Source organism: Ceratotherium simum, chromosome 34, assembly GCF_057802395.1.
Source record: "Ceratotherium simum simum isolate JZ-2026a chromosome 34, ASM5780239v1, whole genome shotgun sequence".
NCBI lineage: Eukaryota > Metazoa > Chordata > Mammalia > Perissodactyla > Rhinocerotidae > Ceratotherium > Ceratotherium simum.
Genome location: NC_141933.1, coordinates 13677866 through 13703256, shown reverse-complemented (window position 1 = coordinate 13703256; position 25391 = coordinate 13677866). Strand labels below are relative to the sequence as shown.

Genomic DNA, 25391 nt, shown 5'->3' with positions numbered 1-25391 from the left:
TGAGTCACAACACCGTAACATTGCAAAAGAAACAGAATGACATCCTTTTTTTTTGCAAGACAAGACCCACTTGAAGTCAACAGGATATTTGCTAATATGAATATTAAACTTATAGACTATGAGTCTACGATAGCTGGAACCATGTCTTGACATATCTTTGCATTTGATACTTCACACAGTTAACTTTGGGTGAAATAAAAAAATAATAACAAACCTTAAAAACTAAAATAAATTAGTTACATAAAATATGCGATGTAGACATCACTAAACATAAATGCTTATTCTTTTCAAAAATAGTTTTATAGGAAAAGAAGTATTGAATGACTTTGTGTGTGATAATTTGATTTGATCACAAAATTGATTGCAGTCTTAAAAATTTGGACAACTCGACAACTGCAAACACCACAGTCACATGAGGAACATTCTGAATTGCATTCTTAGTGCTTAGGAAGAAAACAAAGGAAAGAAGTAAGTATTTTCATACGAAGTAGCTTGAAACAAGAGAGAAAGAAGATGACTCAATGGAGCTGAAAAACTGCACCAAGGTAAAAGAATTTATTTTCCTTGGCCTAACCAAGAATCAAGAGCTGAACTTGGTCTTATTTCTTTTCCTACTTTGGGTGTATGTGACAACTCTGCTGGGAAACCTCCTCATCATGGTCACTGTGACCTGTGAGTCTCGCCTTCACACCCCCATGTATTTTTTGCTCCGGAATTTATCTATTGCCGACATCTGCTTTTCCTCCATCACAGCTCCCAAGGTTCTGGTGGACCTTCTGTCACAGAGAAAGACCATCTCCTTCAATGGCTGCTTCACTCAGATATTTTTCTTCCACCTTGTTGGAGGGGTGGACGTAAGTTCTTTGTCGGTGATGGCATTAGATAGGTATGTGGCCATCTCCAAGCCCTTGCACTATGTGACCATCATGAGTAGAGGCAGTTGCGTTGGGTTAATAGTGGCCTCCTGGTTGGGTGGCTTTGTCCACTCCATTGTGCAGATTTGCCTGTTGCTGCCTCTCCCTTTCTGTGGACGCAATGTTCTTGACACTTTCTATTGTGACGTCCCCCAGGTCCTCAAACTCTCCTGCACTGATACTTTTATGTTTGAGCTGCTAATGATTTCTAATAGTGGACTACTCACCACACTGTGGTTTATCCTACTGCTTGTGTCCTACACAGTCATCCTAATGATGCTGAGGTCTCAGGCAGGGGAGGGCAGGAGGAAAGCCATCTCCACCTGCACCTCACACATCACTGTGGTCACCCTGCACTTTGTGCCCTGCATCTATGTCTATGCCCGGCCCTTCACTGCCCTCCCCACGGATAAGGCCATCTCTGTCACCTTCACTGTCATCTCCCCTCTCCTGAACCCCTTGATCTACACTCTGAGGAATCAGGAGATGAAGTCAGCCATGAGGAGACTGAAAAAAAGATTTGTGCCTTCTGACTGGGTATAGACTGCTCGCTCACTCGTTCTCACCACCTTTGAACATGTTTGTCCATCAAATAAGCTGTGTTGACTATAGGATTTCTAAATAATTTTTATATTTCTACTAAGATACACACGACTTTCAGAGATTCTGATCAGAATGCAACAATAATGTAAAAAGATGGGTTTCACATTGCAAAAAGAAGTAGAGAAATGAAATTGTTAGTTGTAGAGGTGGATACTGCTTTTGCAATATAGTCTTGGAAGAAGTAAAGAAAATGGAATTGAAATATACTCAGACAATTTTATCACTTTGGAATTGTTGAAGGGTTCTTTTTTCCAGCTCTATTGTGATGTAATTGACAAATAAAAATGTCATATATTTAAGATGTACAACTTGATGTTTTAATATACGTATAGATTGTGAAATGATCATTGGGGGAAAACGTGTTAAGGTGGTATTTCTCTCTGTTATTTCTAACAACTGCATGGGAATCTTCATTTGTCTAAAGAAAAGTATCAATAAGAGAAAGCAAAGCAATATATACTCAGACATTCCCATTATATTCCTGTTACCAGGAAGGGAGCTGAGACACATATTAGAAACATAACATAATGGGCGTTGGATTCTGTATGGCCTTTCATGAAGTAATCACATCTTAGTGAAGCAAACACATCCAATTAAGTTCTTCCTCTGGTTCTATTGTATGAATAAATTAACTAACTATTACCTGAAGATTTTTCCACCTAAAGCCCACACTCCAGTGGTTGAGAGCAGGTGCTTTGAAGTTAACACAGCTTGAGTTAGAATATTTACCTCACCACCTGTGAGTTCTGTGACCTCATGCAAGGTCCTTACTCTGACCTTCCTCTGAACCCCAGGCCCGCTGGCCACCCCCCCTCTGCTTTCCCTCAGCACCCTGGAATTAGCTCGACAAAACACTCAGGACCCAGTTTCCAATTCCCTGTCTTCCTTCTTCCTATCTCCCCCAGCAGGACTATGCTTTATTTATTGTATCCCGAGCACGTAGCACAGCAAGTAGAACTCAGGAAACAGTCATAAAAATTGTTGGATTAGGGCCGGCCCCGTGGCTTAGTGGTTAAGTGCGCGTGCTCGGATACTGGCGGCCCGGGTTCGGATCCCGGACGCGCACAGACGCACTGCTTCTCCAGCCATGCTGAGGCCGCGTCCCACATACAGCAACTAGAAGGATGAGCAACTATGACATACAACTATCTACTGGGGCTTTGGGGAAGAAAAATTGTTGAGTTATAACACTCAAGGAATGAATATCACCTCTCACTCATTCCTGCTCCTCAAATCATTGGACAATGTGGTTGAGAAAACAATGGATTTGTTGTTATTTTCTGTTAACGTGACTCCCTAAAAATGACAGAAGCTATGAAGCTGCTTCAGACTACACAAATTTACTCAAAATGGTTGGCACGAAGTGGAAAACATTATTCAGTATATCAGCTCGGCTTTTATTTGCTTATTTTTTATGCTATTTACAGCTGCTGAGAGTTGTCCCCCTCCCCCACCCTTTTCTGGAGGTAGATCCTAGATCTTAAAATTTTTGAAACTAGAAAAAAGTTCATATTGTGGTACAAATTTCAGTCCACAAATCAGACATACAGAGGCCCTGAGGTGGGGATGTGCCCGGAGCATCCAAGAAACAGCAAGGAGGCCTTTGTAACCAGCTGAGAGGAGGAGAGAGGCAGTTGAGGTCAGAGAGATAATGAGGCCATGGGACCAGGTCTTCAGGACCTTTTAGACCATTCTCAGGATTTTGACTTCCACACTAAATAAGATGGGATGCATTTGGAGGGCTTTGAAAAGCAGAATAGTGATGCGTGTTTTAACAGAATTGCAGGGGCTACTGTTATGAATAGACTGAAGAACAGTAAGGACAAAAACAGGGAGACCAATTAAGAGGCTATTGCAGCATTCCCATGAAAGAAATAATGAAGACATGACATAGGGTAGTAACGGTGGAGGTGGTCACAATTTTGAAAAACTTTGAAGGTCGAGCAAGTGGGAATTGCTGATGGATCCAGTGTGGACTTCCTGGCTACATGTGTATCTCGTGAGAACTCCATCATCCACTTTGTCCATCAGCCTATGGAGAGCTCCTTCACTCTAGCCTCCATAACACCTCAGGTCCAATGGCTCCTTCCAATACTTGTGTGTCACACTTCAGGAATCACCCTGCATGGGTGAAACTGCCTCAGGAAGTTGTTCAGAATCCCTAAGAATAGAAATTTTTTTCCCAAATAGAAACACTACTAAGAGGAGACATCAGGGGTAAAGTAGAATTCTGACTAAACCAACCTAATAGGATTCCTGCTGAAGGCAGGCCAAGGTAATCAGATATCACTTGGGGTATGGTGGAGGGTGAGGAACCTGATTAGAAAGTGATCAGATATGAAGGATGGGAGATTCTGGCTAAACTGACTTAGTAGGATTTCTTTTTTTATTGGGGCAGACTTAGTAGAATTTTTGATAAAATTTGACTCTGCAGAGAAAAAATGAGCTCCAAAAGTCGAAACCTAGTTGAAAAGTTCAGGGGACCCTCAGTCGAGTTCAGTCAAGGAGAGAATCTTTGTTGTCACTAGAAACTTTTAGACCCTAGACAAAAAGTGTGTTCCTAAGCATATTTGCCTGAGTCATATCTTAATTACTCCCACTGAAACCACCTCACCATCAGCATAATTTTTCCACAGCTATATCCAACTGTATTCCCTCTGATAATTCTCACACCAGTCCTGGGATTAAGGAAGTGGTAAATATGATGGAGCACTGTGAATCAGTGTGGAAGAGCCCAGAAAATATTATTCCCTGAGTCTGCCCTTTTCCACATAAAGGTAGAAGAGAAGGGGCTGGCCTGGTGGTATAGCAGTTAAGTTCCCACACTGCGCTTCAGCAGCCCAGGGTCCGTGGGTACGAATCACAGTCACGAACCTATACCACTCATCAAGCCATGCTGTGGCAGTGACCCGTACACAAAATAAAGGAAGGTTGGCACAAGTGTAAGCTCAGAGGCTACCTTCCTCAAAAAAAAAGAGAAAGATTGGCAATAGATATTAGCTCAGGGCCAATGTTCCTCACCAAAATATAAATAGATGGATGGATGGATAGATAGATAGATAGATAGATAGATAGATAGATAGATAGATAGATAGATAGATAGATAAAGATAGAAGAGAAGCCACTGAAATCGCAGGCCTTCAGAGCTGTATTTAACAGAATATTCTGAAGCTGAATGATTCCCAAGGTTCACGTGAAGATTATTTAAGATGTTGGAGAAGAAGGTTGGAGATTTTAGGTAAGAAATATAGCTTTACGTAAATGTGAATATCTGTAGTGTCTGGGTGCCTATGCACAAGAGCAAGAAAAGAAGAGTGAGAAAAACTAAAATCTAGATGCAATCGTGAATATTCGTAGATACATTCTGACTGAACCTAATGCAATGTGTACATAAGATGCTGTGTTTCAGTGAACCTTCAGTGACAGACAGCACAACTAAGTAATATTAACAAAGAGGATTTTGTGAAATGAGAGTCATAGAAACAAGTTTAGTTTGGAATTGGGGAAAAATCAACTCTTTGTTTCTGGAATCTCTTGAATTGCACAAAGAAGAGATTTTTCTCAGGCTTATATCCTGTAGATGGATCTCCTCAGACTGCAGTCTACTCGGGTATTTCTTATGCTAAATTTAAAACGACAAAGAAAATAAAATATTTCAAACCTTCAAAAAAGTTGAAAGAATAGTACAACGAACACCTATATACCTTTTCCTAGATTTACCAAAAAATAAAAATTTTATAGCAATGATTTTCTTTCCTATCTTTCCATGTCTACATGTTTGTTTCCTTTCTTTCCAGCCAAACTGCCAACTCATGAGCAACTTTTATATATTCAAGTGGTCCGTGAAAGCCAGATCTCCTTTTTTGTCCAGTTCCCATGTGGCCCAAACATAAATGTCACCTCCTCCATGTAGGTTTCTCTGAGCCTCTCGGTGAGAAGTCAGTCTTTTCTCACACACAACTTATCTGTTTTTAGAGGGTCCCTATCACTCTCATATTACTATTAGATTTTAATTCTATTCCACTGGTTTTGGATTGGATTTCCTTCTCTCAAACAACCTAAGAGTCTACCAATTTTCTATCAATATTTGCTAACGAATAAGATGGATTAAAATTAGCAGAAAAATGGAGTTGAAGGTGGAGGATGCTATCTGAATTACCAAAGATAGTTTGTGAACATGGGACCTATTCCTTTCCAACGAAAAGCATGACTTGGCGTCTGATTACTGTCTACTTTCTACACTTCTGTTTAGACCATACTCTATTATGTACATTGATGTCCCTGTGGAATTATTTCATAACTAAGTGGGACCTCTTCAATATCTCCAGTAACTATATTGAGTTGATGTGTTCTAGTGATCATTTCCTCTTTTTAAAATAGTCAAAATTGATGGCTCACTTATCATTTACTTCAACACACACCATTTCCTGATGAGCCTCCAGTGTTAAGGTTGCCCAACATAGTACTAATCATAACAGATAACCAGCCATGTATGCTGAGACTCTGCATATCTTAGTCACCTAATCCTCATAACTTCCCTGAGAGGTGGGTATTATTATAGTCCCCATCCCATAGATGAAGAAGTGGAGACTCTATGAGCTCTCTCACTTACCCAAATCACACAGTGACAAAGCCAAGATTTGATCCCAGATGGCTCTCACTGCAGAGACCATGTACTGGACTCTCTGGTCTGCTAAGATGATGTCAGATAAAAAGCCAAACCAAGCCAGTGCTCTCTTTACTATCATACACTGTCACCACCTTCTGGGCCACTCTCATTGGCACTGAAAGAAAAATATCTCCTATTTCCCCCCAAACAATATGTTCTGATGAAGCTGTTTTGAATACATGTTCTGGGAAACATACACCTCCTCTAAAACATTGTCAGTAACTTTAAAGAAGTTGTGTGTCTGTGACAGCTACTAACCCGGACTGTTTCTTTAAGGTGACACATGTATAAACACATGTATTATTGGTTAGGCAATGCTCTAAGTATTGATGCTTTTGCATAGATTAATTCATTTAATCCTCACAAAAATCACATGAGGGAGATGCTGTTGTTTCCAAATACTGATGCAGAGACTGAGGCCAAAGGGGTAAAGTACCTTGTCCTGTAGCACCACCAGTAAGTGCCCAGCTGGGACTTGAACAGGCTGTGTGATACCAGAGGCCCCCAGGTATCTGCCTGTATGCTGTGATATCCCTTGGTGGCTCTTAATTTACCATATTATGTAGACTTTGGACAAAACTGCGTACAGAGGAAAGAAAACTTGAATGGAAGTTGAGCTAGGTGAAAAAAAAAGCCTTCATTTTAATGGGAAACACGCGAAATTTGGAGATAATTGATTCTCATGTTTCTGATTATGGTAAAAAAAAAGGAGATAAACTGCAAAGAAAGAAATTAAGTTCAACTTCAAAGATTCAAAAAAAAAAGAAAGGAATTCAATACAAATAAGATTATATGGTATCTTATGCTTTACATTTTAAGAAACTGACAAACTGTTTTCAAAATTGGTTGCACCATTGTACATTCCCACCAAAGTTCCAACTCCTCTACATTTTTGTTGACTCTTGATATATCCCTCTTCTTTATTTCAGCCATTCTAATAGGTTGGTACAGTTATCTCCCTATGGCTTTCATTTACATTTTCCCAGGGATAAATGATGGTGAGCATCTTTTCATGTGCTTACTTGCTATCCCTATACCTTCCCATTCAAACCATTTGTCCCTTTTTTTTCATTGGGTTGTTTGTTTTCTTATTGAATTTTAAATTACAGCCTTTCCACTCCTACATACGTACACAAGAGAAATGAAAACATATGTCCACACAGAGACCTGTACCCGAATGTTCATAGCAGCTTTATTTGTGAAAACAAAAAACTAGAAACAACCCAAATGTTCATCAACAAGTGAATCGATAAACAAATGTGGTACATCAATACGATAAAAAGGAACAAAATATTGGTACACACAAAAACATGGATTTATTTTGTGAGTGAGAGAAGCCAGACAAAAAAAGAGTACATATTGTAGGATTCCATTTATAGAAAATTCTAGAAAATGCAAACTAATGGATAGTGACAGAAAGCAGATCAGTGGTTGCCTGAAGAAGGAGGGCAGAGGGGATGTATTGCAAAGGGTCTCACAGACACTTTTGGGGTGATAGATATATTAACTCTCTTAAACATAATGATGATGTCACGAGTATAGGCTTATGTCAAAACTCGTAAAAGTATACAGTTCATATACATGAGTCCACTTTATGTCATGATAGCACAATAAAAAATAACTTTTAAGAAATAAATTTGACCAATGAACAGAAGAGAAGCTCTGAGTTGCCACTTTTGTTTCATAGCTGAGGAGTTATTCAACATCTAGGGCTTTTGGTACCTAAAGTAGTTTAAAGTAAAGACAGACACAAAGAAATCTCCTTAAGGAAGAAAACAGCAATAGAGAAGAATTGTATCGCTTTAAAAATTTCTAATTTTTCATTGCATTAAATTTGTGATTTAAAAAAGGAGGAGTGCTTCTGTGGAATTCAGTCCAAAGAGAACCATTTCTTTTTTCTTTTTTTTTTATTATGGTAACATTGGTTTATAACATTGTATAAATTGCAGGTGTACATCATTATACCTCTATTTCTGCATAGGTTATATTATGTTCACCACCCAAAGACTAATTGCAATCCATCACCACACACATGTGCCTAATCATCCCTTTTGCCCTCCTCCCTCCCTTCTTCCCCTCTGGTAACCACCAATCCAATCGCAAAGAGAACCATTTTGCAGATAGGGGTTCTTAGACTATATAAATGGAGCACCCAGTCAGGAAAAAAAACCCACATTGCTGTTGAACCTGAAAGGACCCCAGTCATACCAAATAGGCACTGCCTTATCCACACACCAAACTGCCTCCATTTTTATACCCCTCCTGTCACAATTGTCCCTCTCTGAATATTTAACATTCACCTGTTTATCTTGGATACTTAGAACTTAAAAGCTCAGAACATTATTTTTATGGATTTTCTAAAATACTTATAATTTACAGAAGAAAGAATAATTAAATGTGTGCTTGTGTAATAAGATGTCGTTTTGGACATGTTAACAATAACCTCGGAACAGCTCTTCACTGGTGAAAACACCTCACTAGTTTCAGACATAATATCTAACTCTGTAAACGTGACTCTATTAAAGGAGAGCAAACCCTTTCTGAAATAAAACTTTTAATTTTTTCCAAGCTTCATGAGGATGAAGAAATATGATTCAATGGAGTTGGGAAAGGGCACCAGGGTAAAAGAATTTATATTTCTGGGACTTAGTCCCAAGACCTGAGCATGTTCTTTTTTCCTTTTTTGTGTTTTGTGGTACCTGACAACTCTCCTGGAAAACCTCCTCATCATGGTCACTGTGACCTGTGAGTCTCGCCTTCACACCCCCGTGTACTTCCTGCTTTGCAGTCTAGCCATCTTTGACATCTGCTTCTCCTCCATCACTGCTTCCAAGGTCCTAGTAGACCTTCTGTCAAAGAAAAAGACCATATCCTGTTCAAGCTGCATGACACAGATGTTTTTCTTCTACCTCCTTGGTGGAGCAGATATTTTCTCTCTCTCTGTGATGGCCTTTGATCGCTACATAGCCATCTCCAAGCCCCTACACTACGTGACCATCATGAGTAGGGAGAGATGCTCTGCCCTAAATGTGGCTTCCTGGGTGGGGGCCTTTATCCACTCCACCAATTTCCACCAAAATCCCAATAGATTTCCCTATTGCTGCTGCTCCCCTTTTGTGGACACAATGTTCTTGACACCTTCTACTGTGATGTCCCCCAGGTCCTCAAACTTGCCTGTACAGACACGTTTGCACTTGAGCTATGGATGATTTCCAACAATGGCTTAGTCACTACCCTGTGGTTTACCTTCCTGCCTGTGTCCTACACAGTCATGCTAATGATGCTGAAGTCTCAGGCAGGGGAGGACAGGAGGAAAGCCATCTCCACCTGCACCTCACACATCACTGTGGTCATCCTGCACTTTGTGCCCTGCATCTATGTCTACCCCCGACCCTTCACTGCCCTCCCCACACATAAGACCATCTCCGTCACCTTCACTGTCATCTGCCCTCGCTGAACACCTTGATCTACACTCTGAGGGACCAGGAGATGAAGTCAGCCATGAGGAGGCTGAAGAGAAGACTCATGCCTTCTGTGATGAAATAGAGTAAGAGTCTCCAATCTCTTCATCACCAAAGGCTCCTTTCATTATTTTTCCCCTTAGAGTCCTATTTATATATTCCAATACATTTTCATTAAGCCAACTACACTTACCAGGTAACAATTTATTTTTCTATTTAAGTTACTACCTTGCTGATAACCCTTGCTGCTGGTAAGCAAGAAGTAACTAATGTTAAAGGATTGAGCTGATTGATGTATTTCCATTCAAAGAACAATGCGTCCATCAGGAAAACTATATGGCAGCTGAAGGGACTGATTGAATCCAACCCCTTCTCAACAGGTGAGTAAATAGAAGCCTAGAGATAGAGTGAGTTGCTTAAGATCTCATATCCACTTAATTACAGAGATAAGTCTTCAGATACCCAATCAATCAATGGGTCTCCCAACAGTTGAATGTAATTTATTACATTACTGGTCTGGTCTATGCCAAAGTGCAATCCTGATCTAGAAAGAGCTCATGATCAGTGCATCTGAAGTACACATATATGGGTACATATGGCCCATCACAGATTAAGATATTTTTTCTGCTTAGTTAAATTCCATATGGGCCTGTGACCTATTGAGAACCTCAAAGGTATAGAATGGTTATCCTCCTGGATTCCTGCCAGGAATGAAGAAGCTTGGGAAGATTTCCCGTAATGGCCTGAAGAGATTTCTCTTATGCAGAACTAGACGTGCCAGATTCACATTCTTGTGATGAGTTTAGACAAAGACAGTACCTCAGGGATCCTACACAAGGAGCAATTTATTATCATTATTCAAGAGCTGATTTTCCAGTTGCAGCTTTACCAGGGCCAATTTCAGATTGCCTTCACTATTGAGGATTTACATTCTTCCCCCTTCCCACTTCCTACTTCCCAGAGAGAGGGAGGAAGGGTTTAAGAAGATGAAACTCTAATGAGTTTATTTTTCAATCTGTTGGCGCTTGTGAAGCGGAAGTACAGGCTAGTGTTTTTGTCAGGGAAAGCATGTGTGAAAGTAAAGCCTTATAGCTGAAAGCTCTAACTTCAGAGTCATACAGACCTGGGTCCAACTCCTATCTCTGCCATCCACCAGCTGAGTGATCTTGAGCAAGTTATTTTACCTTTCACAGGTCACTTTCACCTATACAAAGGTACTTATCATATCCATCTCATGGAATTGTTGTGAAGGTTATAATGAGATGGTACTTGTGAAACCTACAATGCCAGGAAGATAGTAAATGCTCAGTGAAAAACTAATGTCATTATTGATATCATTTTTACTGCTCTGCGTAATGCACATTCTGTCTCCTATCGATCTGTTACACTCTTCTCCTTTATGGTCCATACTCCTCATTATTGGGGAAAAACTGATGGGGTAGAAAACATGGGAATGTACATGGAATTTAAAGCATCTTTCATCTTAAAATTTCTAGCTTAATGTCATTATATATGACAATAGGTTTACTTGTTATTTTTACAACTTGAAGAGTCATCCTGAAGCTGATGAGATAAAGCATAGGAGAATTTCATGTCAAAGGAAGGTAATTGGTCAAAAACAAACCTTCAGCTTTGAGAGTTGAGATAAGGGATCAGAGCAAGAAGTCAGATCAGGTAGAACAGAAAAGAGCCCAAGCAGAGTTAGCCAAAGGATGCTGAGCGTTGAGGACAAACTTCACTTACTTCTCACTTTGGATCTGGAACGGTCCCAGAAGCGTTCATTAACTAACTGGCTCCATTGATTGCCATTTCCTGTCATCTGGTCAGTCAGTTCTTACTCTTTTTTTTTTTTTTTGAGGAAGATCGGCCCTGAGCTAACACCTGCCAATCCTCCTCTTTTTGCTGAGGAAGACTGGCCCTGGGCTAACATCCGTGCCCATCTTCCTCCACTTTATATGGGACGCTGCCACAGCACGGCTTGCCAAGCGGTGCGTCAGTGCGCACCCAGGATCCGAACCGGTGAACCCTGGGCCCCTGCAGTGGAGCACGTGCACTTAACTGCTGCAGTGGAGCGCATGAACTTAACCGCTTGCGCCACCGGGCCGGCCCGCAGTTCTGACTCTTTACTGTATTAACCTACGTCCCCTCGCATGAAAATTCTAAAAACAATTCACACTTTTCAAGTCACCTTTCATAGGGTCTTGCTACCTTTATTCAGGTAAGTCTGGTCTCGCGTCCCTAAGCATTTCTTTAAAAAATTGCATATGAAAAATGCATACTACAAACTATTTTATAGCCTATTGCGTGCAAATGTGTCCTTTCCTTCCCTTTCTGTCTCTCATAACCCTCAAATGAGATTTTTGTCGCTATGTCAGAATTAGATGGCACCAAAGATCTGTGGGGTCTGAATCACTGTATCTCAGAAGCATAATCCCAAGGGGGCAAGAACCCAGGAACTCCTACCACAGCATTGTCCCTGAGACTTCCTCAGACCATGGCTAAACACACAACATGACCTGATTCAATAATTCAGGGAAAGGGGAAAGAATTGCATCTGATTACAAAAACATATATCATTTATCTGGATGATGTAAAACACAAGCTGGGCTTTTTTTCCTTTTTTCCTTTTAAATCAGTTTTTATTAGTTTTTAGGCTCTGCTGCTGAGAGCCATAGAAAAGTCAACTGGATTTGGGTACACACATAGCTTTCAAACTACCCTTTCCTACATTGCTCCCTGAATCAAATGTTTCAAAGATCAACTCTCTGGGTACCCATGAACCCAATAACACGCATAATTCTCAAGTAATTTAATTGATGAACATGAGTAGCTATTACCGAGCTACATCCCTAGATTCTAACTGAGCTGTGGATCTCAGAGATGTAGATTAAAATAATTGCATAGGGTCAATGTACATATTGCATTAAACAGAAATTGCACATATACATCTGCATTAATCGGTCTCTGATAGCTGCCCTGACAGTAGTCACGGGGCTTTGATTTTTGCATTGCTACCTTTTTACTTAAGTTTTATTTCCCAGCCAATTGCAAGCAAATGATTTTGGTCAGGAGGAATACTGCACGGTCCTTGATGTGCACGACACTTTCTTCTTGAGCCAAGAGGGATAATGCACTGTCTAGAGAAAAAGATACGTAGTCAATATGCGCTGGTGTCTCCGCATGTACATGTGATATGGGACAGAGAGGAGATGAGGGAGAGACAGAGGAGGGCTTGGTGACATTTTAATAACTCCCACAGGAACTCCATTGAATTGGCCACTCAACTTCCACATTCATACCCAACAATATTCCCTTTGGTAATTCCTTTATTGGGCTGTGGCTGAGGGACTAAAAGAGGTGGCCAAGGCTCTGTAAGGCAAAGTGGAAAAGTCAAAATGAAATGATTCCCTGAGTCTGCGTTTTCACATCTGAAGGAAGAAGAGAACAATGTCACTAGCGTTGAGGTAGGCTTTCCATTAAACATAGAATTTCCCCACAACCCATATTTTCTAAGATGCAGTTGGAGCATCACAAAACGATCAATTTCCTACTTGGAGACTGAAGTCGGTGTTGTGTGTGTGAATTTCTGAAACTGAAAAGCTGTTAGTGCTGATTTTTCAGAAATGCTGCAATTGTATGGAATGTTCCTATCGAAACCAAAACTCTTATGGAAGCAAAGCAAAGTGGTAGTTTTTCACTATTAGGAAGAGGGGAAGTGTGACTTGTGAAATATTGGAAGAAAGTCAGTTGGCTCCAGGGGATGGGACGTATTCTACTTGGCAGGTTGTTGAGGTTGGAAGTGTTGTGTTGTTGTTGTTTTGTTTTGTTTTGTTTGTGAGGAAGATCAGCCCAGAGCTAACATCCATGCCACCCCTCCTCTTTTTGCTGAGGAAGACTGGCCCTGAGCTAATATCCATGCCCATCTTCCTCCACTTTATGTGGGACGCTGCCACAGCAAGGCCTGACAAGCGTGCGTCGGTGGGCGCCCGGAATCCAAACACCGGCCACCAGCAGCCGAGCGCGGGCACTTAACCATTATGTTTGAAGGCAGTTGAGAAGGTGCTGATATCCCCAGCTCTGAGGAGGGTGATTGCCTTGGAAAAACAGCACTCAAAGACAGCAATTCCTGAATTGAGCAGACACAGCCAGGCCAGCTTTGCTTCTTGGGTGGGAAAGGAAGTTTGGAGGAAGTTTGGGGGAAGTAAGGTGTTTTAATGGCTAACCCCTCTCTGCACTCATGTGCTGCTAAATATGAATAAAGCTCCTGAAACTTTTAGGGATTCCATCAAGAGTGGGGGCTTTTCACTATTAGGAAGAAAAAAAAAAGGAGCAGCACTTGATCAATGAGAAGCTGGGGTATGGAGATATCACTCAGTTTGCAGGTTCTTACAAGAGGCTTGGTGAGCTTGTTTCCAAAAGAAGGTTCCCTTTGGGGTTATTTCTAAGAAATCCTCGTGATCCTTATTTCGACCTTGCAAAAACACATAAAATTGTATTTGTCTATCCACTTCACCCATCTCCCCCTCCGTTGTGCAGGAGTTTCAATGCAATGCACATAATCCTATACTTTCAAAGTATCTTTCCCACTCTTTGTAAAAAGACAGCATCCATGGGAACCCACCAGATCCATTATTTTCAAGAGGAGTTCATGTTTGAGGTAATGCTACTCTGAACTCATTTCTGCACCTTGCCATTGGAGTACTATGTGGTTGATCCAGGTTCTTGGTGGAGGGACCTCTAGAGACTACAAAGCCTGCTTTTTCAAGCTAGTTTTTTTTTTTAAGTCACCTTTGACATCCTCTCATGCTAAGTCACTCTCAGCCGCACCTCTCACTCACCACGAGCAGGCTTCTTGCACCCACATACTACTTTCGCCTGATTTGCAAAAGATTTTCCTGAGACTTTTTCCCTGTAGGATTTTCTGGGAAGGGCTGATCAACACTAGGAAGAAGTCTAGTTGCAGCAGTTAAATACATAAGCCTTGGAATAAGACAAATCTTGGACTGAGACATGGCTTTACCAGCTGTGAGACCTTGAGCAAGTTACTGAATCTTTCTGTGTCTCAGTGTCTTCGTCGATACAATCAGGACAATAATATCACTTTCACATGGATATTATACGTTTTGGAAGACATAAAATGAAGCAGTTGGTATAAGAATCACCCCATAAATGTTTGTTAAAAGCTAGGAAAAATCTCAGCAAAGCAGAGCTCCATTATTATGCCCACATTTCTATAGTGCTGAGGCATTGAAAGATGCACAGACCCCTCGGGGCCTGATATTGAAATGACTGGATTTGTAATTGAGGATTATAATTTATTTTCTAACTGTAAACGTTTATAATGTAAACACCTATACTGAAACTACATACAAAAATTTATGTTTATAAGCAGGCATGTGATACAATACTTTGATTTTTTGAACATATGTCTTACCTCAAATTCCTAAGTGAAAAAGAAAAACATCACTAGAGGAGGAAAAGCATTTCCCACTTACTCAAAAATGTTGGGAAGAGGGCTTTGAACCATAGCATCAACAGCAAAATGAGCCACTCTCAGACAGGCCCCCAGAGATGTACCTGGCGTGTGTAAGGAAAGAAGCAGTCACCTGGGGCTGATGAGATTGGCAAAATCAGATTACTCAGCTGCTTTCAGTTTTCAAAACAGACATACAATCACACGTACTCCTTAGAAGTACGCTGTGTGTGAGGTAGGTCTCATTGTCATCATGTTGTAGATAAATTATTATGGTGCAGGCTGAGAACTAACTCTAAGCCATGCCCTGTGAACCTCATATGTATTTCTCATGAGTTTTGGACAATAATTGAGTGACTTGCTCAAGGTTACACCAACTAGGAAGTGGTAAAACCCAAACTGCCTAAATTCTCCAGATGATCCACACATGTGTATCCAAAATGCAGGTGTGGGACGTGACATTGTTCAACAGATCTCCTGGACGGGGTTTACAAACATTGTATGCTCAAATGGGACTGGTTTCATATACATCCCCATGATTTTGTACCTCCTCATTTTTTCTTCTGCTGACTCCACAACCTGCAACACTCTTATTATCTTAACTCTCAACTTCCTAAGGAAAGGGTCTATATTGGAGTCATCTTTCCCTCAAAAAGATCTCAGTGTCATTATGATGGTTAATTGTATATGTCAACTTGATGGACCACAGAGTGCCCAGATGAAACATTATTTCTGGGTGTGTGTGTGAGAGTGTTTCCAGATGAGATTAGCATTTGAATTGATGGACTCAGTAAAGCAGATTAATTGCCTTCCCAACAAAGGTAGACATCATCCAATCCATTGAGGGCCAGAATAGGACAAAAGGTAGACGAAGGAGAAATTCACCCCTTTTTCCTGCCTCACTGCTGGAGCTGTGACATCTCATCTCCTGCCCTTCTCCTGCCCTTGGACTTGGATTTCCGTCATTGGCTCCTACAGCTCTCAGGCCACCAAACTGGGACTGAATTATACCACCATCATTCCTGGGTCTCCAGCTTGCAGATGGCAGATCATGCAACTTCTCAGCCTCCATAACCACGTGAACCCATTCTTCATAATACTTTTCCATATATATATGTATATATAATAGGATATGTATATATATATCCTATTGGTTAGCTTTTTTCGCTGAACCCTAATACAGTCATGGAAATGGCATATAGAGGAAGGAAATAAAGAAGGAAAGAAAATACAAAAAAGTAAAGGGAAACAAGAGAGGGAAAGAAAGGAGGAAGGGAGAGGACAGGTGACATAGGAAACTATTAGGATTGTCACACTGGTTTCCTGAGCAGAAGATTTGAAAACCATGGATTTATCATTCCAATATCCAAAAGAAAGATGCTACAGTGGGCTGCTGTCATTCATTAAAATATGTTTCTACATTCCAGATTAACCGAAGACTTCTTTTGGGATGATTTCTCACTTTCTAGCCATAGTAGGCATAGTGTGGGGAATTCTTACTTCAGAGATTCTGGAGACCTGAAATCTCCTACCATCATTATTCTAAACATTTATTCTTACCACTCTGTGTTGTTGACACAAACACCATAGAGGAGGAGACTGAGATGAATCTGAACTGATGACATTGGAAGGGGAAAGGGGCTCCTATCTTATTCTTCTGTGTCAGCAAAAATGAGAGTGCTTCTTGGGGAAACGTGGTCTCTTAAGGGTTTTTTTCTAAGATTTAAAAGCAAAATGAAAAGAAAATAGAGAAATTAAAACCAGTATCTGAGAAAGAACTACACGTGGACAGCAGGACAACTTGCAAAACACAAGAATTTTGGCGGACCTAAGTCTGTAGGTGAGAGAAAGATAAAATGGTAACTCTCAGGTTGTAGCCGGTAAAGGCTGTAACTACATAACTATAAAAGTAACCATTTATGAAGGGGGTGGCCAATTAAATTTCACTTTAAATGAAAGTCATTCTTTAGACATGAGATTAAAGTGTTGTAATCACCATTTTAATTATTTTTAACATTGTGCTGAGGGGCCGGCCCCATGGCTTGGCAGTTAAATGCGCACTGCCTTAGAAACGAACCTCACAACACAATGTTGAGCCAAATAATCCAGGCACAAAAGAGTGTGCACTCTATTTTGTTCTCATAAAGAACAAAAAATGCACAAATCTAACAGGAATATGAGCAAGGCTTTTGAGGTACTGATAATGTTCTGCTTCTTGTTCTGGGTGCTTGTTACAAAGATATGTTCAGATTGTGTGAACTATATTGGAGTCAGAGCAGTAGCTCTGCTACTGGGGGCCTGGGTTCGGATCCTGGGCGAGCACCGACGCACCGCTTGTCCGGCCATGCTGAGGTGGCGTCCCACATACAGCAACTAGAAGGATGTGCAACTATGACATACAACTATCTGCTGGGGCTTTGGGGAGAAAAAGGGGAAAAAAAGAAAAGGAGGAGGATTGGCAATAGATATTAGCTCAGGGCCGGTCTTCCTCAGCAAAAAGAGGAGGATTGGCATGGATGTTAGCTCAGGGCTGATCTTCCTCACAAAAAAAAAAAAAATCATTCTGCTGAGGTATAATGTACATACATACAGAAAAATGCACATAAGTGTACAGCTCAATGAATTTTCACACAATCTGAACATATCTTTGTAACAAGCACCCAGAACAAGAAGCAGAACATTATCAGTACCTCAAAAGCCTTGCTCATATTCCCGTTAGATTTGTGCATTTTTTGTTCTTTATGAGAACAAAATAGAGTGCACACTCTTTTGTGCCTGGATTATTTGGCTCAACATTGTGTTGTGAGGTTCGTTTCTATTGTTTCATGTAGTGTAGATCATTCCCATTGCTGTATAATATTGTGTGAATTAAACAATTTATTTATCTTTTCTAGTGTGTATTGGCATTTGTGTTATTGTCCAGTTGGAGGCAACTACAAACAGTGCTTCTATGAATAGTCTAGAATATGTCTCTTGCTGGATATAACATATGCACATACTTCCTAGTAGTGGAATAGATTGTTCTTAAGATAGATATTTATTTATGTATATGTATATATATCTATCCTAAGATAGATGATATAGATACAAGTATAGATATAGGTATAGATAGATATAGACATACACATAGATGATATAGATATAGATATAAAGATATAGATATAGATAGATATAGACATAGAGCATTGGCAGATATAATCAAACAGCAAAGTGGTTATGCCAATTTTACACACCCATCAGCAGGGTATGAGAGTTCTGATTGTTCCACATCTTCATCATCACTTGATATTTTTCACCTTTTTCAATTTAACTATTTGGGTGTGTAGGTAGTAGTTTCTTACTGTAATTTTAATTTGCATTTCTCTGATACTTAATGAAGTTGAATTGCTATTTGAATATCTTTTGTAAAGTTTTGGTTTGTGTCTCTTGCCATTTTCTAGTTTGGTTGTCTACCTCTTTTTAGCAATTAGTAGAATTCTTTGTATAGTTTGGATGTAAATCTCTTCTCAGCTATAGATATTGTAAATATCCTTGCATTTGTGAGTTATCTTTTAGTTCTCATAATGGTGTTTTTGTGAAAAAAAAATCTTCCTTCAAATTTATGCTTATTATTAAGTGTCATACTTTATAGTAAAAGTATAATTGAATAGGTTCACAGATCTGTCACCTTTGTTTCAGTGGCCACAGTGATGGAACGTACCTGTTTGGATGACTGAGTCAAAAACTAGCGTCATCTTCCACCTAATGCTGGATACAGAATTGCTGGCACTGTACATGCATAGAAAAGAACTTCCACCCCAGGAGAACACCAAAACTCAAGTGACAGAAAAGATGACAGTAGATTTCTTAACTCATTCTTTACCTGCACTGTTATTTCTTCCAGAGATATACTTGAAAAGCGATCTGTGACCCAATGGATCAGGGAAATTATACCAGAGTGAAAGAATTTATTTTCCTGGGAATTACCCAGTCTCGAGAGCTGAGCTCGGTCTTATTTGTCTTCCTGTTTTTGGTGTACTTGACAACTCTGATGGGAAACCTCCTCATCGTGGTTACAGTTACCTGGGAATCTCACCTTCACACTCCCATGTACTTCCTGCTCCGCAATCTATCTGTTCTTGACATCTGCTTTTCCTCCATCACAGGTCCTAAGGTCCTAGCTGATCTTCCATCAGAGAGAAAAACCATCTCCTTCAATGGCTGTGTCACTCAAATGTTCTTCTTCCACCTTCTGGGAGGAGCAGATGTTTTTTCTCTCTCTGTGATGGCCTTTGATCGCTACATAGCCATCTCAAAACCACTCCATTATATGACTATCATGAGTACGGGACGATGCACTAGCCTGGTTGTGGCCTCCTGGATGGGGGGCTTTGTACACTCCATCGTGCAGATTTCTCTATTGCTGCCCCTCCCCTTCTGTGGACCCAATGTTCTTGAGACTTTCTACTGTGATGTCCCCCAGGTCCTCAAACTCGCCTGCACTGACACCTTCACTCTGGAGCTCCTGATGATTTCCAATAATGGATTGGTCAGTTGGTTTATATTCATCTTTCTCCTCGTATCTTACACAGCCATCTTCATGATGCTGAGATCTCATGCTGGAGAGGGCAGGAGGAAAGCCATCTCCACCTGCACCTCACACGTCACTGTGGTCACCCTGCACTTTGTGCCCTGCATCTATGTCTACGCCCGGCCCTTCACAGCCCTTCCCACAGATACTGCCATTTCTGTCACCTTCACTGTCATCTCCCCTTTGCTCAATCCTATGATATACACCCTGAGAAATCAGGAAATGAAATCAGCCATGTGGAAACTAAAGAAACAACTAGGGCATTCAGAAAGGATTTAAATTCTATGAGGAAGGGATAACACTACATTTTAAAAATATATTAAATTTTACTTTCTAAAGAATGGGAAGACATCATCTTAATGCCAAAAGCAAAGTGGCATCTATGGATACTTTGGAGTCCTAAAAGAGGTGGGTCCTCTCGGATGAGCTGGGGACCTATGTGTGATACTATTTAAGGTGAGACCCATTATGTCTTCCACTACCCACTTTCAATTATTCATCCCACAGATATTGACAGAGCACATATTATGTTCCTGACAGTGGTAGGATTCAGACTGTTGCAGAAAGATTAAGGATAGTCACTGTCCTACAGCATACTCCAAGATGCTTTAGTGAAGATGTGAACAAAGTGCAGTGGAAATATTCTAGGCACTTCACGTGACAGCTTCAAAAGATATTTGACATTGAGCAGGCCTCTCCAAGGGGAAAGAGGCAGAGAAGGACAATCCAAGCAAAGAAATCAATATGTGCAGAGGGAGAGACTGGTGTGAGAGTGTGCCACATTAGTACAACAGTGAACTCATTGTAGCCACGAAGTAGTACACTCATGGAGTTGATACCAGTAATTGACATCTAAAGGAAAGTTCAGAAAGAAGAACTCCATATGTGGTCCCCTGGGCAATACAAATGTGTGATTTCTACTGGGGAGAAAGGATCCTCAAATCACTCCAAGGCCATGGTTTCCTCCTAGGCAGAAGGAGGTAATGCTGTGAGCGGGAGTGTTCATAAAGAAATAACACTGATGGGTAGAGGTTGTGGACAGCTCACCTTGACTTATGAAAGGCTTAAGCAAAGACAGATGCTAAGCACTCCCATGGGAAGCAACTACTCCTCATTATGTACCAAGATTATCCCAATCACAGATTGGACACACCCAAATTTCTCATTGTTTCTGTTTTTTGGGGTTTGGTGGGGGGGCGGGTCCCTCTTTGTTGAGATATCATTGAAATATAACATTGTCTAAGTTTAAGGTTTATCAAAAATGTTGATTTGATAAACTTATATATTCCAATATGATTACAACCATAGCATTACCAACACCTCCATCACATCATATCACAAAATTACCCTTTCTTTTTTGTGGTTCTCATTGTTTGTGCACTTAGAGACCACACAACTTCTTTACACTTTCCACTCAATCCATTAGAAGGTAAAGAAAGACTAATAAAAACCATGAAGGTTTAATCAGTGAAACAGAATTTGCTAATCTCTGTGAAATAAAATGGATGAGAATAGTACTGTTACCGGATACATACGCAGGTCCTTTACCCGCCACACAAGAGGGGCGAAATAAAACTAGAACGCCAGGCTTATGGCAAGGAAAGAGTTTTTATTTCGGATGACGTCAGCCGGGAGACGAAATCTCTCAAATTTGTCCCGTCTCCCCAAAAGATGGGAGGCGAGGGGTTTTAAAGGTTGTGAGGGAGAGCATGTGCTGGGATTTTAGGTGAGGGAGGGGGACCATGTGGACGTGCTGGCTGGCACCTTCCCACCAGCTTGCATTTGACGTTGAAAACTGAATTTCTTTCCCTTGACTGTCTGGACTTTTCATCTTCAGCCTGCGTTTGGCCTTGTGTGGCTCAATCTTGATGTCTGGACCTTGATTTCCTGAGAAAGACAGCTCACTCATATACTAAGGAGGGACAGAAAGACCTGGTTAGTTTTAAACAACAGTTGATTATGCTGAGTATGCACAGCTACAGTTAACAAAGCTTATCTCAGTTTTTGCTCTCTTCTTCTAGCCCAGGGAAGATTCTTTAACTTCTTCTTGCTCGGTTTCAGTACTAGGGGAAGGTTTACCTAACAAGCCAGCTGGTATTTTGCTGGGATCTATGGACTTTACAGTACAATGTCTCCCATTATGATGACAAGCTATAGAAGCTGGCACTCATGTGCTAATCAGAGTAGATCAAACACTGTGACAAAAATGTCCAAAATTGAAGTAGTTAACCACAGTAAAAGTTTATTTCCTGCTCATGTCACAGGCCAATGCTGGTGTTCAGAAAGAGCTGTTCTGTGAGGTCATTTCGAGAAACAGGCCTATGTTTCTTCCAACTTGGGCTTCACCTCTCTCTAGATCCTCAGAATCCTCTCCATTCATCTAGCAAATGGAGAAAAGGAGAGAGGATTAAGAATTATGGTGAGAAGGGAGGAGTGGTTATGGGCCAGTCCTAAAGTAGTGTGCATCACTTCTGACCACATTCCAGCTCTTAGTCATATGGCCTCAATTCACTGCAAGGGAGTCTGGAGAATATAATCTATGTCTGTCCCCTGCTAAAAGAAGAGAACATGGAAAATGATGAACTTTATCAATCTCTTCCACATATGTGACTCATTGCCAGGAAATCGTGATTGGATTAGATTACAAGAACTAAGACTTTGTCTCTAAAAGGATTCTTTTAATAAATAGAGATGTTTGCTGGAAGTACTGCTGGACCCTTGGAATGCACAGAGGATCAAACTGAAATGAAGGAGATTTGGGGAAAGGAAATATAATCGAAAGAAAGCAAAAGGTGATCAAGGTCAGCCTAGGGACTAGGATGACAGTAAAATAAAAGGACATGTTCCAAAAGATAGAACACTGGAGGAGAGTGTCCAGAGAACACTGGCCAAAAAGACAACCCTCACTTATCCCCATATTTTCCATAGACTAGTTGCAAACAAACATTCCTTAATGCAGAAGCTCCTGGAGAGATGAGTGGCATCGTCTTTGTTGACTGTCTTTTTCATGTGTTTTGTTCTATTCCCATCACTCAAAAATGACTGAATTATTTTCCAATTTTAGACATACCTCCCCAAGCATTAAAATTCCATTTGTCCTCAGCTGGATCCATCTGAAGACCAAATCACCATTTGCTGCCTGGCCCCATCTTTCCTCTGGCATCCTTGTTCTCCATATCCTCCCTACTTTTCACAATGATGCCTTTTTTTCCTACCTCTCTGTTGACTTGACCTCAACAAAACCTTTGTGACTGGACAGAATTTTAAGTAACCAAAGATCTGTACAATCAGAGTTTATATTCCCAAGTGTAAGACCCTACAAATGACAGAAACCCAGCAAAAGCTGCCCAGGAAGCTCCCTTGAACTGTTTACACATGCAAAACAACCTGATCAAACACACTGAAGAAAAATAATAGAATTTGGGAGAACACCATTAAATTTACTTCTCTTTCAACATGACACCAAATAATTATTTGGATTAATCTATATTTTCTGCAGGTGGAGACATTTTCTTAGGGAACTATTAGATATTAAACTGATTCTAGCTTTTCCAACACAGGTGACATGTACTTGGTCCTACCATCTGTGATTTTTTTCTATCATAAGGAAGGTTGATTTTAAACTCCCACAATATTTTTCATAAGCAAATAAATGTATCTGTATACACAAACTGGCAGGTTTAGGAGTGATCCTACTATTCTGGATTTCTATGAGGAATTCAAAGAAGGTTCAGGTTGTTTCAGCTTAATTTATAAGACTCTATGATAGTCCACCACAGGAACTATATTTAAGTATCCATGAAATTCCAGTCACAAAACACTACCCTGAAGGGATCTGCAGAGTTTTGTTGCTGTTATTGTTGTTGCATGACTTGTCTTTCAAGTCTGAAAGAGAATGCTGCCAACATAGCTCTTATTCAATAAAGCAGACTATTAGTTTAGTACTGTATTAGTAATCTATTGCTGCATAACACATTAACTCAAAACTTAGTGGTTTAAAACAACACACATTTCTTAAGTCACAGTTTGTGTGGGTTAGGAATCAGGCAAGGCTTAGCTAAGTCTTCTGCTTCAAGGTCTCTCACAAGGCTGTCGTCATAGTGTCAGCTGGGAGCTGCAGTCTCATCTGAAGGTTCAACTGGGGAAGGATCCACTTCCAAGTTCACTCACATGACTGTTGGCCAGAATCACAAGCTAATGGACTGAGGGCTAAGTTCCTTACTCACTCTTGGCTGAGGGCCTTCCTCAAGCCCTAGCCTTGTGGGCCTCTCCAACATGGCAGCTTACATCTTCAGAGTAAGCAATCAAAGCAAGGAGAGTGTGTCAGCAATATAGAACCCACAGTCTTTTGTAGCCTCATCTTGGAAGTGAAATCCTATCACTTTTGCTGTATTCTCTTCATTAGAACCAAGTCACTATGTCAAGTCTACACACAAGAGGAGGGACTTGCACAAGAGAGTGAGTATCAGGGCAGGGACTGACAAGTTCTAGAAGTCAACTATTGCAAACAATCATTGTAAATTATGCAAAAAACCTAAAAGTAATTTATTCAGGAAGGGTTACAGAAGACCAAAAAGGGAGGAGGGGGATAAGGGTGAGTATAAGAGGCAATTCAGGGATATTGAGTCATTGTGACAAGGAGAATGACAGTGCCAGCTAGAGAAAGGGAAGTATTTAGTTCACGATAACAATGTTCAGATCGATTTTAGACACTTTAAGTTGGAGGCATGCAATATGTCCAAGTGAGACTATCCATTGATCTAGGGTGAGACAAGGTCAAAACTGACATTGGGAATGCGACAATAGGGAAAATGGAATTCTTTGCTTTTAGGGTCTCTAGGACCATAGAGCCTAGAACATGGTAGGTGCTCAGTAGATACGTCACAATTAAATACTTGATGAATGAATGGTGCCAACAGATCCTTTGCTTATATCCCCTCTTCATGTGAGAAGTTTGAAGGGAAACAGGACAAAATGCATTTCTCAATGATTAAGATGCTTCTGATTATGTATCCTAATAGGACCACAGGCAAGCCATCTGTCTAGGAAAAAAAAAATGGAATGGGCTACAACACTGGGAACCCTATTCATTCTCCCTCAGTTCCTACCTCCAAGGGAGACAGACCCCTGTTTGTCCCCTGTGAGCCCTTCGAGCAAAGATATCTGGGCTCTAAGCACAAGGTCCATGGGGATCCATCTTCTCCTCTACATTAGGAGAATTTGAAAACCAAAACATGCATGTATGCACACACCTTCCAGTGCATGTTTGACTTCTTAGTAACACTCAAGGGAGCTTCATCCCTATAGGAAAGTCTGGCTACTCAAGTTCAACAATCACTTCCAAAAATATTCCCTTTGGTGATTCTTCTATCAGGTCTAGGGCTGAGAGGCTGGTACCCACGGCAGGGGCACTGTGGGGCTGTGTGGTAGGACAACACAGAGGCAATTCTTGGAGCCTGCCCTTTGCCACTGACAGTAGGAGTGAAGATACTGAACCAACCAACCCTCAGATGCATGTCTACCTTAAAGGGGAATAGTCCTTGACAATTAATGACTCCTAAGGTCAGTATATGCAACCGAATTGCCAGGTCTACTTCTTGGATAGGGATTAGAGGTTGGAAGCTTTAAGTGAGGTCATTTTGTTACATCAGGCCTTTATGGTGCATGTTTGTATGTCTGGCTGTCTCTCTGTGCATGCGTG

General features: G+C 40.7%; 2 protein-coding genes and 1 pseudogene across 2 annotated transcripts; all 3 read left to right on the top strand.

Annotated features, from left to right (window-relative positions):
• The first annotated feature begins 521 nt into the window (after positions 1-521).
• LOC101388695 (olfactory receptor 4D10) lies at positions 522-1457 on the top strand. Its single transcript, XM_004437768.3, has one exon. The coding sequence runs from the start codon at positions 522-524 to the stop codon at positions 1455-1457; it is 936 nt and encodes a 311-aa protein (XP_004437825.2).
• A 7326-nt stretch (positions 1458-8783) lies between these two features.
• Positions 8784-9732, top strand: LOC101388961 (olfactory receptor 4D11-like; annotated as a pseudogene).
• A 9271-nt stretch (positions 9733-19003) lies between these two features.
• LOC101405356 (olfactory receptor 4D9) lies at positions 19004-19969 on the top strand. The gene has a single exon (XM_004437419.3). The coding sequence runs from the start codon at positions 19034-19036 to the stop codon at positions 19967-19969; it is 936 nt and encodes a 311-aa protein (XP_004437476.1). The 5' UTR covers positions 19004-19033.
• Positions 19970-25391: the final 5422 nt, after the last annotated feature.